General features: G+C 39.4%; 1 protein-coding gene across 2 annotated transcripts in view; it reads right to left on the bottom strand.

The window, feature by feature from the left end:
- MCTP2 (multiple C2 and transmembrane domain containing 2) overlaps positions 1-18,529 on the bottom strand; it is a 60,467-nt gene that overhangs the window by 28,698 nt on the left and 13,240 nt on the right. For both annotated transcript variants that reach the window (XM_053463238.1, XM_053463239.1), the window contains exons 2-5: positions 16,379-16,912; positions 12,467-12,526; positions 10,211-10,310; positions 652-794 (exon numbers count right to left, since the gene is read on the bottom strand). In XM_053463238.1, coding sequence (XP_053319213.1) covers positions 652-794; positions 10,211-10,310; positions 12,467-12,526; positions 16,379-16,861 — 786 coding nt within the window. In that variant the 5' untranslated portion in view covers positions 16,862-16,912. The remainder of the gene's footprint in view (positions 1-651; positions 795-10,210; positions 10,311-12,466; positions 12,527-16,378; positions 16,913-18,529) is intronic.

The following is an 18,529-nucleotide window of genomic DNA, read 5'->3' as shown; positions in this document are numbered from 1 at the left end:
TTTTCCTGATGTAAAAACTCAAACCTTAAATCAGCCCTTAGTCTCTTTTAGGTACAGGATAGCCGAATGCATGTTTAAATTCCCTTACTGTATCAACCACTATCTCAAATAAAAGTAAAATAAATCACACTGGTTTTGTGATAAGCCACTGCCCAAATGTCTTTGTTTAATAATGATTTGGACTCGATTAAAAAGCGTATCGAGTTGTATACTCTTCAAAGCTTGCGTTAAAAAACTAACGCAAGCCACAATAATCATTTCAGATTTCAAATGCAGGCCAGAAAAACCAAATCAGACATATGTTCTGGGGCATGCTTAAGACACCATCTACTTCTGTGCACTTAAGGAACATATTGGGGTTTATTCATTAAAGGGAAAGCTCTCTCACTTCACTATTCAATACGGACTACAAACGCTGGCAGGATTCTCCACAAACAATGGCCGAGCTGGCCCTCTATCATGCAACGAGTGAGGAGAATTTGAAGAAACCTCACGGATTTAAGCTACATATTATACAGGGCCAGCCAATTGTATTGTGTAGCAGAAGCCCACTGGAGTTGGATCTTCATAATGTATAGTAAACCCAATCAGTTTATACCTCCTGGCAACTACTGATTGTTTTCCTGAAATACGTAAGAAAAATTAAGTCACCTTTATTTGCAACTTTTGGTCAAGACTCTGGATAGGCAACACAAAGGTCTCATCCCACACTGGGTTGAGGTTCTTATACACGACTTTACTTTTATACAGTGTCTTCTTGTTAAGTTTGACTTTGACGTACGGATCACTGGTACCTAAAAAAAAATAAATTAATAATAATAATAAACAGATGAAATGTAAGGTTAGCCAACATCATGTAGGTTTCTGAACAATAAGCTAAAAGGTACAGAATAAGCGTCTCGGAACAGGGACCTGTACATCTTCTGTTCCAATCTTCTGATTGCTGTATAATTAATTACCGTATTTGCTCGATTATAAGAAAAATACCCCTCATCTTATAATTGGGGTAGTCTTATAATTAAGACCACAAATGGGTCCGACTATGAGAGCAAGATCCAGATCCCCGCAGCTCTCCAGGGGACCTGGATCCTCCTGTCTTATGCCCCCCATTTAACCCTTGCCTACGCCAATCGCATAGACGTCTACCCGTTGCCCCGGCTACACACCAGGAAGTCAGACGCACCGGTAAGTTTGGGGGGGGGGGTTTAAATGGGGGCATAAGGCATTTCTTTAGGCAGTGCTCTATGACATGCCTTTTAACCCCCTTAATGTCATTCTGCCTCCAGATATGCGTTTAACCCCCTATATGAAACTCTGCTCCTGAAATGACTTATACCTCCCTATATGCCACTCTGTCCCATAATATGCCTTTTAACCCCCTAAATGCCAGAGTGGCAAGCCTGGGGGCAGATGTGCATAACTGGGGGGCAGGATGGAAAAAAAAAAAAACAAGGAAATTATGTTTTTTCTTAATCATAGCTTTTATTAAAAAAACAGTTTACATGAACTAACATTTACTAGTAAAACTTTTTTCCTATAGGGTAGTCTTATTCAGGCTTTCTTTCCTTCCTAAATTAATATTCAGATTTGGTGGGGCGAGTCTTATAATTGAGCAAATACGGTATATGCTTGCATTCTGCACTCTGTTTCAGGAACACAATTTATTGGTGCTTTATAGATGAAGAATCACATACATAAACATAACTGCTACACTTGCATTTGTGATACTTTTGATATAAAAATTAAAAGTGGTACCAATTTTATAGTAGGAACAGTATATGGCAACAGTTGTATCAATATTGTAGCCTAACATTTTTGTTTACAAGAAACAAAAACTGTCTGCGCTTCTTACCCTAATAAAGTTGGCAACAAATATATAAACATAATATAAATGAGAGGTTTTGGTTCTTTTTGTTTGTTTCCCTAAAAGGGAATTAAATCCACCAAATAATTAACGTAAAACATTATACTCTTAAGGCAAAATACTAAGTTTTTAACAATACAGACCAGATATGTATGGCTATTGAAGAGTTAAAATATACAGGTCTTTTTACATATTGCTGACAATAGTTAACTGTATATTGTGTTTGATGATTATAATAAAATAACCATACTTTTAAACTTTGTCCTCATTATTCTACATACGGAGTTCTCAAATGAAGCACAAAACAAGGAGGCCAAATGAAAAAAAGTTAATGTTGCAGCAAGGGGGGGCAGAAAAAAGCCCCCCCGCTACCAAGAATACGCCTGTAGCATGTTTTCTTAAGTTTTTAGGTTTAGGCTAAATCAACATGATATTTTATGTGTAGATATTTAGATATATTATTCTGAGATGCAAAAAAATATAACTGGCTAGTAGTTTATAAATGCATAAGGCATTTATTTAAAAAAAATAATAAAAAGTTCATGAAATGTATCCAATATTCAACAGAATAATAACTACTACTACTACTACATTTATAACACTCCAAATTAAATGAATATATTTGAGACTCAACACGTTAATTTCAACTATATCCATTAGCAACATTCCCCCCCAGAGTAGCCAGACTAACAATCATTCCAACACAAAAAAAACAGCGGGAAAATCTGCAATAAAAAGAGGCTTTTAATTAAAGGAGATTGCCACTGTGGGATCAGGGCTTCATGCCTGTCAGCTTCCACTCCAAATAAACAGCTCAAAAGTAGGCCTGTGTGGTGTCACTCTCTCACGGGCAGTGCATGCTGGGTAATCCCTAGGCATCCTGACAGCTACATAATGTTCACACAGTTTTGATGGGTGAATGGCGGCGCTCGCGTGAAAGAAAATATTAATCTGTGGAATTAATGGAAGAGGAGGAAATTATTTACCAAGCAAGAATGAGCGTCAGGTAAGCCCCGAGTTAAATGTTGGGAGAAAATAATTGAGGAGGAGCACGCCGAGCTGCTGAATCTCACCATTGTCTCACCGTTAGACACCGTAACGTCTCTACTAACCCATGCAACAAATGGTAGGTGGGAGAAGAATACACCGCCTGCTCTGAGATTATACAAAATGACAGCATGTCACCTGTATTGACAGACAACCTGGAGCTATGCCACGTGTTCAAATATTCATTGGGCATTTTTATATCCTCCTTTGTGGCTAAATATATATTTATACATAATTACCAATTAAAAAGATGGCTTTTTTTGTAATTGACTATATGTAGCAAATTCTTTTTTTAAAGTAAAAATACAAAAGAGGGAAGATGTGGCTGAGATTGTTATATTTTGTCATGCAGTTAAGTGAAGAACAAAAACAAAACAAACACACAAGCACATCGTGCCTTGCAGAAGTATTGAGGTCCCTTAACAACTTTCATATTACTTAACTACAAATGCCACGTTGAGTTTTTTCTGTACTTTGAGATGTAAGGTGAGATTGGTTTTAATGTAAAATGTCATTATGATGTGATCTTTTAATACATAAAGATTCAACCTCTGTCTTCTGGAAGCTCACAGTTTATACAAGGATTTCCCATAGAGGACCTTAACCTGTGAACCATGCGGTTAAAGTCCTAAAGTGTCCCATTCAAGTCCCGATTTAGAATCTCATTGAGATCTATCACACTATTTGTAAATTGCCGTCAATGAGTAGTGCCCAACCAATCTGAACTACTGGGAGCATATCTACAAAAGAAAAAATACTCCAACACCACATCAAACCCAGCGGTATGTTCTCCAAGAGGTTTAAAACAGGGAAAGGAGACTACCAAGCAATGTGTGGAGGTCAAATAATTACGCAAGCACCATATACTTGCTAAAATAAAAATAAATAAAAACTTTTAAAATAAAAAATTGCTAGAACCTAACACAATGAGGGATTTTAAACATGCATTGGATACCTACAAAGCTATCCTGAATCTAAGACAAGACCAAGGACTGATTAAGATCCAAGTCTTTACATCAGGAAAAAATGGGTAGACTGGATGCTGTCAAATTCTATGTCTATGTGTCAAAATTCCCACGTAACCTTGATTTTGAGTTAGTTTCTCTGCATGATACATTAAAACACTAAGATATCACATATTTATTAACATGAGAGAAACTAACAGTATACTCAGGACCTCATATGGACTTTAAAGCATATAATGGCCTGGTATTACCCAACAATTGTGTTTTCTTCAAGCAAATGTGTAGAGAGAGGGATTTTAGCCATTCCTTACTCTGAACACAAGTTATTTAAATCAGTTACACGCATTTGGTTTGTACTGCCTTTCCCACAAGTGGCATATCCTAAAAGCCTGGCTGGGTTGTAGGCTGCGTCTCAGCTCCTACCCAGGACAGCGAAGGTGTGAGGTCCTCCAGTGATCACTCAGGAGCATACACATTTGGCTCTTCTACCAATTTCAGTGCTTCTACTTCTCTGCCAAAACCGCCGGGAATCGTAGAGATGGGAAGTTACATTGAAGCGCTGTACCATTTTTATGCACAATGGAATAAAGAGTGTATTAAAGCACTTTCATATGCATTCATGTTTGGTGAGGCTGTTTGGGATTGTCAACTGTGCCTTAAAAAGAGTTCTAAACCCTTTCAGAAGGCATTGTATATATCAAACCAACACATTCAAGGTGTTTCAGTGGGTCAAGATAGGAGAACTCTTTTACAGAGCATAGTCTGATAAGTCAATATTTTTTTAATTTACATATTAAATGGCGATAATCAATTGCAATTTAGCTGCCGATATATAAAGGCAAATAAGACACAAAAGGAAAAAAAGATGCAAAAGTAAAAAGCTTTTTCCTTCTGCATTACAAGACAAAACGGCTTATTTTATCACATCAGAACTTCAGAGTGTCACTGTTTTAGAGAACAGTTTTGGTGTTAAACATTGCAGTATATGTTCTGTAGCAGGTTCCTAGAGGTTATTAGAGAGGACACCAACAAGTGCTGAGTGGTATGAAAACACTGGACTCAACTATATACTTTTCTAGAGTGCTAATGGATTACAATTAAGGACCAGCACGATGCTAAAAAGTCTTCATATGCAGCAACAAGCTCAATTCATTTAGCTCCAACAAGAAGTGGATGTCTCAGTTACTTTATTACCCCAGCAGAACCCACATTAGGTCTCTACCATTTCACTCTGGCAGCTGCTCCTTCACAGGCACAGAGTCCCTGCCTGGGCAATGAAACAGTTTGCAGGCTATAGCTATAATTTAATTAATACTTCAGCTGTTGACATTACATTTCCCATGACTCTCAGCCAGTTTGGTATCATATGCACCATGGGAAAGGTTAGCTTTTATATTATTATGAAATTGGTACTGCAGCTGCTGTGGAACACACTTCTCATGATTCTCAGCCACTCATTTGGTTGGCTGAACATCATTCTCTTAAAGAATTCAGCACATACACAGACAAGCATCAAAAAAGATTTGTGTTCAGTAGGTAAATCCTTACATAATGGCTTAAGTTAAAACTGTAATAGTAACATTCCACAATTGTCAATCAGATTAAAAAGGGAAAAACAAAGCAAAACAAATAACAACTGGTAAATCTTGGTTTTGCAAAACCTTACATTTCCACAAGATGGTGCTAGTTCAAAAAGTGTAAAGTGAAAAGAAAAAAAAAAAAAAAAAAAAAAGAAAAAAGTTATATATACACGGTATCTATATCCAGGCCCGGACTGGCCATCGGGCACACCGGGCATTTGCCCGGTGGGCCGGGCCACGGCAGGGCCGCATTGACTTAGGGGCTGATGGAGCTGCAGCTCCAGGCCCCTACCCTACCTACGGCCGCATTAACGCAGGGCATAAGGGGCCCCTGCCCCTTAAGCCCGCCGCAACTGCGACCGGGTCCGCCACTCTAAGGGGCCGGGAAGTCCCCACCAAGGCCGGCCTTACGGGTCTGCGGCCGCACAGGGCTTAAATTAAAACATCGGGGTTTTTTTTACTTTATTTAACATGGAGGATGTTAAATAAAGTTGAAAAAAAAAAAAACCCCGATGTTTTAATTTAAACCCTGTGCGGCCGCAGACCCCTAAGGACGGCCCTGGTGGGGGCTTCCCGGCCCCTTAGGGCAGGGCCGACCTTTGGGGTGTGCGACCGCACAGGGCGCCACACTCCAGGGGGCGGCCGCCACACTCCAGGGGGCGGCCGCTCATCAGGGGGTGCCAGCTTGCGGCACCCGGCACCCCTCCAGAGACGGACAGTAATGTCCGCCGCTGGAGGAGCAGGCTCGCAAGGGAGCGGTATCGGAGGTCTTTAACAGACCTCCGGTTCCCTTGAGTGATTTTAAGCCGGGTTCAACCCGGCTTAAAATCACTCAAGGGAGCCGGAGGTCTGTTAAAGACCTCCGATACCGCTCCCTTGTGATCCGCGCGGCAACAGCTGCTGTGCGCCGGGGTTTGTTTTCAGATCCCCGCGCACAACACTGAAGCCGCGCCCACTGCCGTCCGTGCCCTCTGAACCAGGAAGAAGACAGAGAAGACAGAAGAACTGAAGAAGAGGAAAAGAAGCTGAAAGAAGAAAGGAAAGGTAGGAAAGCATTAAGTGAGAGTGGATTGGTATGTGTGTGGATCAGTATATGTGTGTGGATTGGTATATATGTGTGGATTGGTATATGTGTGGATTGGTATATATGTGTGGATTGGTATATGCGTGTGGATTGGTGTGTATGTGTGGATTGGTATATGTGTGTGGATTGGTATATGTGTGTGGATTGGTGTATGTGTGTGGATTGGTGTATGTGTGTGGATTGGTATGTGTGTGGATTGGTATATGTGTGGATTGGTATATATATGTGTGGATTGGTGTGTATGTATGGATTGGTATATGTGTGTGGATTGGTATATGTGTGTGGATTGGTATATGTGTGTGGATTGGTATATGTGTGTGGATTGGTATATATGTGTGGATTGGTGTGTATGTGTGGATTGGTATATATGTGTGGATTGGTGTGTATGTGTGGATTGGTGTGTATGTGTGGATTGGTATATGTGTGTGGATTGGTATGTGTGTGTGGATTGGTATGTGTGTGTGGATTGGTATGTGTGTGTGGATTGGTATATGTGTGTGGATTGGTATATGTGTGTGGATTGGTATGTGTGTGGATTGGTATATGTGTGGATTGGTATATATGTGGATTGGTATATATGTGTGGATTGGTGTGTATGTGTGGATTGGTATATGTGTGTGGATTGGTGTATATGTGTGTGGATTGGTGTATGTGTGTGGATTGGTGTATGTGTGTGGATTGGTGTATGTGTGTGGATTGGTATGTGTGTGGATTGGTATATATGTGTGGATTGGTGTGTATGTATGGATTGGTATATGTGTATGGATTGGTATATGTGTGTGGATTGGTATATATGTGTGTGGATTGGTATATATGTGTGTGGATTGGTATATATGTGTGTGGATTGGTATATGTGTGTGGATTGGTATATGTGTGTGGATTGGTATATGTGTGTGGATTGGTATATGTGTGTGGATTGGTATATATGTGTGTGGATTGGTATATATGTGTGTGGATTGGTATATATGTGTGTGGATTGGTATATGTGTGTGTGGATTGGTATATGTGTGTGTGGATTGGTATATGTGTGTGTGGATTGGTATATGTGTGTGTGGATTGGTATATGTGTGTGGATTGGTATATGTGTGTGGATTGGTATATATGTGTGGATTAGTGTATATGTGGATTGGTATACGTGTGGATTGGTATACGTGTGGATTGGTATACGTGTGGATTGGTATACGTGTGGATTGGTAAGTGTGTGAGAGTGATGGGTGTTATGCTGTACCATTTCCAATGTCTTTTTCATGATCTAATTATGCTCTAAAAGTACATCATAACTCCCATCACTCTATACTGTTCCATACTTTGGCAGAGCTGGGAGGCAGAGGCCTTGCACCCCCACCGCAGGACTCCTGAAAGGTAAGTGAACTTCAAAGAGGGAGAGGGTAGATAGTTAGGAGGGGGTAGTTGCGGCGGGCTTAAGGGGCTCTGCGTTAATGCGGCCATATAGGACCTGTCAGTCCGGTCCTGAGTGGGCCTATTTTAAGGTGGGGGCCTGGAGCTGCAGCTCCATCAGCTCCATCAGCCCCTAAGTCAATCCTGCCCTGCCGTGGGCCCGGTCGCAGTTGCTGCTTGCTCCAGCAACAAGGTAAGTAGGGTGAGGGAGGGGGGTGCAGTGAGAAGGGGCAGAGGGGGGTTAGATAGTGAGAAAGGGGGAGAGGGGATAGATAGAGGCGGTACATATTGAGAAGTGGGGAAGGGGGTTACATAGTGAGAAGGGGCAGATAAGATGAAGAGAGGGGGTAGTGTGAATGCGTATGAGAATTAATGAATAAATGTGTGGATGAATTGCTTGATTTGTGAGACTGCATTAATGAATGTGTTAATGATTTGTCTGAATGATTAAATGCAAAGATGGTACATGAAGGGTGGGCTTTAACAATAAATAAATAAATAAATATGGGCTGCTCAGGCTTAAATGCCCGGGCCTATTTTTTGTCCCAGTCCGGGCCTGTCTATATCTATACATATACATTCATAAAACCCATTTAAGTGGAACATGTATATACCGTATATATTTTTTTTGTTTTAGCCCCTTACCAGTTTGGGTTACCAAAGGAAGAATGCCAACATAAAAAAAATAACCTACAAAAAGGTTTTAAAATCTGAATCAGGTGGTCACAAGATTATCTGGCATTAATAACGTACCACACCTTTAGTGGATAATGCCAAGTGAACGTGTTATTACCCAGGTGTTGAGGTTGGGCACTCCTTTCAATTGTGGGTTTTTTTCTTCTCAAACCAGAAGTTGTGACAGGAGGGAGGGTAACAAACAGCCTTTACAAACTAAGCAGACAAAACTACACTGTCCCGATTGGACAGAAAATGAGCATGTTTTTAAAAAGGGGAATCTATGCTTAAATGATATTTGCTTTTCACAAAACTGTACTGTTGGCATACCTCCCGGGCAGCCACCTACAGACCTTTTCAGGCACTTCTACTTATGTGTCTGTGCACACATGCACTGGCGTACCCGCACTTGTAATGAACAAATTGTAGGGAAATACAAGATTTAAAGTTTTTTTTTCTATCAGAGGACATCAAATAAGAACCTAGTTATGCGTCAGAGCATACAGTAGGAAGTTACATACACTAACTGAAGACAGAGCCCGAGTTGAGAATTGCTCTTGCAGTGAACCTAAACTGCAGCTGCAGGATATCCCATTCTCAGCTATTTTACGTAAGAGCTGATATGGTTTTATGGAGAGTGGCAGACGCTCTAAAGGAGGTCTGTCTTGGCTGATGCAGAGGGACTCTTCTGCACACTTTTATATGGGCATATCGATGCCCTTAATCTTGTAAGGGGCTTTCTTAGTATTTCACCTCCATCATTAAGTTGTATTACATAGTACACTATAATTTGTTTACCATGTGGGTTTTTTTTTTTACATAATCATGATTATGTCAGGGTCTTTTATTTGGATACCATCTGGAGTATCCATTTAAGGTTATACTTTATGTATCATTTCACGGTTTAAGGTAATGCATAGCAGTATCTTAAATGGTTATCAGAGGGCCTTTAACAAAACAAGCACACGTGGTAACACAGTATGGCACAAGCTTCGAGGCAGACAATTACACAATGAAAGCATTTCTGGAGGCACTTTATTATCGTGCAGCTAGAATGACCCAATTCTCTGTAAGCCTTGTCATATAGCTTACCCAAGTTAAAAACAAAATAAAAAAAATTACATGTAGAATATTACGACTGAGAAACTCTCTCTCTCCCTGCTTGCAAACAGAGGAATTGGAATAGCAAATTAGCTTCTTGAGCAAGGATCTGCAAAGGGTATCGGCCTGCATGTTAGAACTTACTGACATAATGGTGGAAAAGGAGAGTTTTAACAAGCAACCAGCCAACCCATTTGCGAGATACAACATTTTGGATAATTTGGGGTCTTTAGATAAAACCAGGCCCTGGCCCTTGGGGAGCAGCAGGGAACATAGTCCATTACATACACTTATTTATAAAGCCACATTTTATTGTTAAATACTTACTTATACAACATGATAATTTCCTGGAAGCCATCTGAGACCATGATCATGAAAGACACACGCAACTGTTTAATGACTATAGTCAATTTAATCCGAGGAAATATATTTTTTCCCAAACATGAGTTTTTAAGGCTTTGATGCCCACCAAGAACATTGGGAAATATGGTTTTACCTGAACGGTCTCTTACAACAAGATTCCGACCTTCCTGTAAATGTATGGTAAGGAGATAAGACATAACACCAGAAAGACTGCTCACACTGTCTTCAAAACCCTGTAAAATATGAAATTAATAATGTTATCTGAATGATAATGCAAGATACCCAGACATATATAAAAAAATAGTACAAGTACAAACATGCCCCATGCTTCAAGATAATTACTACAACATGGCAACTGGAGCACAGCTTCACACGGTGGCTCCTACAATTTCCAAGTCTCCTCTTGTGGCACCAGCAGTCCTGCCGTTTGGTTGTAGAGCCCAAAGAAAAACCACAGTGGTTCTATTGACTGTGCTAAGGTTTTAGGCCCACATCATTTTTTATATTCTCATATAAGCTGTGAGGGTAATATATCAACATTTTGATATTGCATTGGGAGAAGGGCAGATAATTATTTTTGCATCAGATGGCTGATGCTTCTGCCCAAACAGCTGACATGTTCAGTAGGTATTACACACACAGAGAGATTCCACTGCACTGTGATAAAAAGATATGGGGGGGGGTTATTGTCCATATATAATTTTTTTATTTCTTTTTTTACTTTTTTTGACATACTGGAACAGACTGAGAAGAGGACCTTGCCATAACGAGCCAACAATCTATTATCAAGGACATCACAAACTCTGAAGCTGTCCTTTCAGGTACACAGTTGTACTTTACAACAGAATACAAAATTCAGCCATGAAATTCCCTAGGATGTGCTATAAACAAAAACATCCCTTTCCTACTATTTGTTGAGGCTTGAAGTGACCTATCTATAGCTAAAATTAAAGAGGGAAGTATATACTTGAGCCCAGTGTTGGGCTCTTTTGCCTTTATAGGATGGGAGAAGCAAGGGATATTCCAGCTAAAATGTCTGGGGAGAACCCACATGTGGAGGGCAAAGCAGACTGACAGCAAGACGGAAGGTTTCATCTTCCGGATATACATTATGTAATATAAAACTTTCCCGGGTGTGTTTATAATATAGGATGGAATACTACACTAAGACAGGTGCATTTCAGATTTTTTTTATTACTTAAAAATTCACATTCCGTGAAAACAACTGAAAAGGATTTCAATAACCACATAAGGACGCTCACAATTTACATTAGGTAATATATATATATATATACATACGCTATATATAACCAACTACTTGTGTTGTTACAATAAGGGGAGCCGTTTAATAAATACAAGCATAATTGTTCATGGAATGTGATTGGAGTAGCAGCTAAAAATATAACAAAACAAACAGGCGTCATAAAATAAAAACAAATAAAACTGAACAGCCAATTATTTCGTTATAATTGAGGCTACACCTTATGAGTAAATTCAATCCTTAATCAAAAAAACACCCTTTTACGGCTAGACATTTATATACGTTTGGCTTAGTTATACTTTATTATTACTTTTTAATAGTTATATAAATGCATCAATTTATTGCGTACATTTTGAGGCACCCCTTCAGTTTTTAATTTTGTATCTCCTTCCATTAACGTTTCAACTGAAAGATTCACATGTTCAAACAAAAAAGGTTGTTTTTTTTTTGCAGACTAACTATGTCTGCGTACATCGCACAGAACATATTACGATAACGTGCAAGAAATAATAGAGCTGAATCAGGAAATGCAAAACATTTGTTCAACAGGTCTCTCATACACGTCAAACTCATTACTTATCATGCCTATACAATGAAAACCAACAGTACTTTGCCGATGGGCAAGGCAGTCATGTGATTCTGGTAGGGAAGTATAATGTACGAGGCACAACAATACACTGTATGTGAGAATGTACCTTTACAGTGACTCAGGAAAGTCAGGCCAGTTTTAGGCACAGCTGGTCATCTTTGTACCCAATTCATGATTGTCAGCAGCTCTAGCCCTTCACTAGTTTGCTGTAGAAATGTCTGAATTCCAGGAAGCCAACACCCCACATCATGGTTTTCTAAGCCTGCATCCTTATAGAATAAACATATTAATCCTAGATGACTTGTGCACTAAGCCACAACATCAATAAAGGGAATGCACATGAAAACAACTAGATAGTCTGCTGGGGCGAGTTTGTCTTATTCTTTTTCCTAAACAACCTCTAGAGCCACAGGTTGGTCACATTTTAACTCTTTACCCATCTAACTGATGGCGCTTTCTAACTGTTGGAGATCCATAAGATAGCACAATCTTGCCATTAGAAGGATGGCCTTGAGACAGCCAAGCATAAGGGCACTTACCACCAGCTCTTCTGAATGCTGTGAAGACAGAGATGAGTTCAGATCAGTGCCTGAAGGATCCTAAGAAGTGAGAAAAAATAAATAACTTAAATCATAACTTTAAACAGTAAGGATCTTCATACCCTGTTCTACAAACACTAAGAACGTAGCAGAGAATTTGTGCATTCACATGCATGGTTAATGTTAAGTTACATATTTTACCAGTCCATGCAAACCTCAACCATATAAAAGTATCCGTCTAATAAAATATTATTTGTTTTATATTGCGCCATCAGATTCCGTAGCGCTGTACAATATTTATCAACTATCAACGAATGTGTTTGGATGGATTTAAAGCCTACCGTTAATTTTATGTGATCCATGTGCTGTTCATTTGGAATTTCTAGAAACTATTTTGTACATTTGCCTAGAAAAAGTGTATATAGTACCATGATGATCAGCAAATACTGGATCCAACAAGTGCATACGGTTGTGTAGACGGGTAAAGTCTATACAGCTGCTGAGCCAACAATTAGCAGGACTGAAACAAAGGCTGGAATACAGCACTCAGTAGTGAGATGGTGGTACCCTGGCTCGTGCACCAAGTCCTTCAATAAATCCAAAATAAAGAAGCAGCGGATCAGCACTCAAATAGTAAGGTGAGTTTATTTCTCACAGGCAACGTTTTGACACACAGGTCTTTCTGAAGCCTTGAGAAAGGCCTGTGTGTCGAAACGTTGCCTGTGTGAAATAAACTCGCCTTACTATTTAAGTGCCGAGCCTCTGCGTCTTTATTTTTTAACAATTAGCAGGAGACACAATTTTTTTTAGTTTATATTTATGGCCAATTTGTGACCCATACTTTGCCAAGTAGGCAACAAAGGATTTTCCATACTTAAAAAATGTCTAAATCAGTGTCTAAATGTAGCGACGCGAAACAGCAAAACATACACAAACTAACAACGTGTTGCGGAAAAACACTTCTATACGCAATACCCATGCCCAATTTGCATGTTACTTATCTTACAGTCTACACAGAGTCTAACAATTTTGTATCATGGTCTTGAATAAAGCAATGGCAGCTTGAGAATTCCCATTACAAGCATGTTCCTTGTACAATGCAGCAAGTAGGCAGAAAATCCAGAATTAAAATTTCAAGAAGTACATATCAGATGAAATCACAGCAGCCCTGCTCACAGGCTTTGGTGTCCTTAAAGAATGCCAGGATATTTTGCTGGTTTGGAAGCCTGTTGTCACCTCTGTTCTACGCACTTTAATGCCAGACCCTACATGACTGAACAGCTGGTATGGCTTCGCGATGGAGCTGAACTGGGCAACGTACAGCCAGCAAGCAACAGGACAGAAAGCCGATCCCTGCAGGGATTCTGGCACAGGCTCAAGGGGTAGTCACAGCATGTCAGGTAATTCACAGGACAAAAGTTGTTTGCCAACCATGGTCACGGTTTAACGCTTTCACTTCTATCCAACACGCCCAACAGGCAAAAACCTGGTTAAGTACGCAGCTAATATAACAAAACATATTTCCTTGCCTCGTCACATCTTATGATAAAATACCTTTTTGATTATGTTTTTGTAATTACAGACCAATATAAAACTATAACATAGGGAGCACACAGTCATCTTAGATGTGCAAATGCCCCTATTGAACCGTCTCTGAATACTAGTAGTCTCAATAATAAATAAAATAAGCACCATCATTCAACCTTGATGGTTATGGTTTGTTTATTAGTACATTCTTGGTGGTCGCAAGTAGTTTTAGTTGACCTAGTTACCAGCAGATATAAAAAGGTTGGTCCTGCAATGTGCATAGCGCAATTTGAGAAATGAACCGAGTCTGTTTTTGTTTCTAGAAACACACACGTTGGTTATTGTGGTCAATGTTATAATAGGGAAGTTTGTGAAGCATAACGAAGTCCAAACTGAAACAGAGGTATGTTCATATTATGCAGGAACAACAACAACAGTATCATAGAAAGCCCAAACATCACAATAAAGCCATTTTATTACATTTTCAATGTTTGTTCAGAACTTTAATACTTTTTTTACTTGATAAAGCCTAATAAGCCTTAGGCTTTTGATTTCAGAACAGTGCACATCCTGTTAGGTAGATTGCTTAACAAGCAACTTCCTTGTCTGCTCCTTCAATCTCGTCTACTGTAGTTAGAGTATATAGACATACACTGGATAGATGCTTCGAAAGGTTTCATTCTGTAAATGTGCTTTTAGTTCCAGGGAAAGACAATATATTGTATTTCCTTTTGCCTGTTGACATACGCTGGACTTTATGTGACTAAGGGGCTGAAACACAAGGTTCCTACACCTCTGTTCTACAAACAGAACGCTGAGCAGTGAGAACAAAACTGTAGTAGCTATGCCGGTTTGTCCATATGTATAAAACCATCTCTATACATACAAACACACAAGTAAAAAATAATATCTCTGGGTCCAGGGTTCCCAACCAGTGGCGTTCACCTTCTCTGGGCTGATTTGGACCGACTACAGAGGAGGTGCGAGTAGCCTATTAACTATACAAAATTCTTTATGCAAACTAATCCTGCCCAAGCCTAAAGTTTGGGCCAATAAACATGGTAATCAAAAGATTTTTCACAAATGGGTATGACACCTAAAAACGTTCAGAACCACTGCTCTTGGTTACCATACATTGTTAGAAATAGAAGAAACAAAAACTGTCTGCGCTTCTTACCCTAATAAAGTTGGCAACAAATATATAAACATAATATAAATGAGAGGTTTTGGTTATATGAATTGGCCAAAGCATAATTAAGCTCACCCGCCACGTCAAGGCACACTCAATAGGGTGAGAACCTACTCTCACCTCCTACATAGTGGGCACACAAAGCAGTTTATACTGCTACCAAAACCTTATTAATGTGTTGGGGGAGGTGCAATTAAACCTCCTCCCTATTAACCCCTGGACAGCAAGCTGCAACCAGAATGATGAGGAGCCAACAACCTCAAATATGTGCAACATATTGTTAGAAATAGTGAGTATTTATACAGCTCCCGTAGTAAACTTTGCTTGACAGATGCCTACGGGGATCTGTCAAGCAAAAGGCATTTCTTTGGGCTGCCAAATGAGAGCAAAGTGATGCCCCTTTTATTGTTACATGGAAATTTAGAATATCAGCCCATCTACTCTGACCATTTTTCCTGATTAATTTATTGTTTTAGATTTATTATAGTTTTTTTTATCTACCAGCCTGCCCATTGAAGGGCATTGCCAGCAGAAATAAATCAAGGTGTCTTAAATCATCTCTCATGTTAGCCAATGCCTCCGATGAGGCTTAGGGCACTCCAGGGTTTGTAATAGGTCATTTCTCTTACTATAGGACCATGGTAACTCCTGTGTAGAACCATGGGCATGTGGCATGCAGGAAGAAGCAGCTAAAAACTACAGGAAAGGAAAAGACTGGGGACCTTGGCTATTGACATTTTACTCATTACAATCCTAAACCAAAATGAAGTATTGGAGGCCTACAGAAGAACGATTTAAGTAAACAGCTTCCCAAACTATCTCCGGGGACAAGGAGATAGTCTGCACATCTGACTCACACATGTTCCAATAACATTGTAGGTTTTTTTGGTTTGTTTGCCTGGTCTACCTTTGCCAAAAAATAATGAATTCTGAAAAAGAATGTTTAATTTTATAAAACCAAGGTTTACAATTTAAACGAAAATATACCTTGCCAAATAAGCCCACATAGAGATTACCTGCAAAATCCCAAGAGTTTATACAACCTTAAATCTATTTCTATGTTGGCCCAGTAAAAAGTATTAACTTCTACTAAGATATAATATAAATATAATATAGAATATAATATAGATATAATATAATATATATACACACATACAAAACAGGTCATGCATGAAAAACAAAAAACAAAATCATACCTCATTTTTTCTATCAGTGAAATCATCACCCATGCACTCCTTGTTCATCAGCTCTAGGATTTTCTTCTCATCCCCATATATCTCCTCTTCTTGGGTTTCAAAGTTTGAACAGTCCAGCACATCAGTCTCAGTCACTGTGATTTCCACACGTACACTTTCCTCCTGCGTCCAGGTGCTGGTTTCGTTGGCCTGCTTAATGTATTCCCTTTGTCTACTGTGGGACATCACCGGGGAGGAACGGCTGTTAGAAACAGAACTCGTACAAACCATAGACTCCATGTACTCATTCTCCTCCTGAATTGTACATCCAATGTCCATCATATCAGGCACAGAAACGCTCATCCGGTGGCCCAAGAAGTGCCTTTTACGAACATCCAATACCTTCCGTGAGCTTCTCTTGGATTTTCGGACTGTTAAGTTCTGAAGTAGGGGCCGTGTCTTTTCCTTCAGAGATCCCCAGACAGACTGTTTATCAAACTCCATTGTCGCAAATACAGGAGTTTCTCACACTTCCCACTTGGAATTTACTTAAACCTGGAGTAAATACAGACACACATTTGTAAGTCATTTTTAGGAATCGCAACCTGTGTTTAAAGTACTGTAGCGCTAATAGCTCCGAAAGAGAGTCCTCTCTACCCATGCCTTAGCCAAGTCCACAAATTCCAGCTGCTCCCCTTCATAGAAACCCGGTTTTTACTCATTCATTTTGTTAGAATACAGGCAGTTTACACAGTCTTTGGGAATAGGTAGTAGTGTTGATAAGATATCATGCTTAATGTTGACCCAGGACAAATAGCACAGGGTGGATATCAACCGGTAAAACAGTTTCTCTTTTCAACGTCCTGGGCTGAGAACGAAGGATGGCATATGTGCCACAGAGCGTTTATCCAAGAAGCATGCTTGGACAAGCCATCCATAGCAAAGCAAAAAACAACCCAACACACACACACACACACAAACATCTATGTTTTCTTTCCAGGCATTGGGGTGCCCAATAATGCCGAACACTGGTTAAAAGATAAGAAGCAAGAAAGTTATAAATGGAATTTGTTCTGGTGTTGTAATTGAAGACAGGGTACCACAGGTCTCTATCCTTGCTTTTTAATTTGTGTATTAATGACATACAAGTGTGTATTCAAGGCCAAAAATTAGCAGAAAACAATAAATGTGAAGAAAACACTAAAAATTGTGTAGGATTGGAATTTTAGCACGACGCGTGTTTGTTAGTGAATGATCTAATTAGAACAGATGAGTAGTGCCATACAGTATTGAGAATGTCCCAGTCATCTAGAGAAAATGTTCCAGTAGCAAAAACAGCTAACTGCCGGCTGCCATATTTTGAGTCCCAATCTGACCTGAAATGGACTAAGCAAATAGGTCACCCAACTTGAAATACTCTTAAAGAACATGTAGGGTCCCAGGCAAGCTAGCCCAGTAATGTAACCTACACCAGCTATAACCTGAACCTCTTCAGATGGAGTCCAGGAGAGACTGAATCTATTTAAGAGATGCATTAACCCCTTAAAGACCAATGATATGCCTGTCACGTCACAGCATCAAACAAGCTTAGAAAGATCTAAGATCCTGAGAGCCAGCAAAGGCAGATCGGAACACTGGATGAGAGACAATCTAGTGTGGCACCAGGGACTGTTAAATATGAAGTGCATATTAAAGCATTGATCTCACTTAAATTTACAAAATACACATTAATACTGGAAAATGACAACACTAATTTGATGATACTACTTAACACTTATTAATTACCAGACCATCACAAGTTCTACTAGTTCTTTTTCATAATATATACCGTACATTTATAGACAAATCTACCTCAAAATGAGCTCTGAGTGTTTCTCGTGGTATAACATCTTACAAACCATAACCAAACTTATTTAGATAAGTGCTTGATCTTAATGTTGACTTTATACTGCGTACTACAATTGTGTAATTATGAATGTACAAGCCATGTATATGTACACTATGTAAAGAGTAAACGTTTCATGTCTGTAACATGGGGAAAAGACTAATAAGATATAACTTGTATAACTATAGGGCTGCAACCAACGATTACTTTCATAATCTATTAGTTGGCCGATTATTTTTTTCGATTTAATCGAATAAAAGAATGTACATTTTTCATTTTTTAAAAAA

Source organism: Spea bombifrons, chromosome 4 (assembly GCF_027358695.1).
Source record: "Spea bombifrons isolate aSpeBom1 chromosome 4, aSpeBom1.2.pri, whole genome shotgun sequence".
NCBI classification, from domain to species: Eukaryota; Metazoa; Chordata; class Amphibia; order Anura; family Pelobatidae; genus Spea; species Spea bombifrons.
This window is presented reverse-complemented; position numbering and strand designations above follow the sequence as displayed.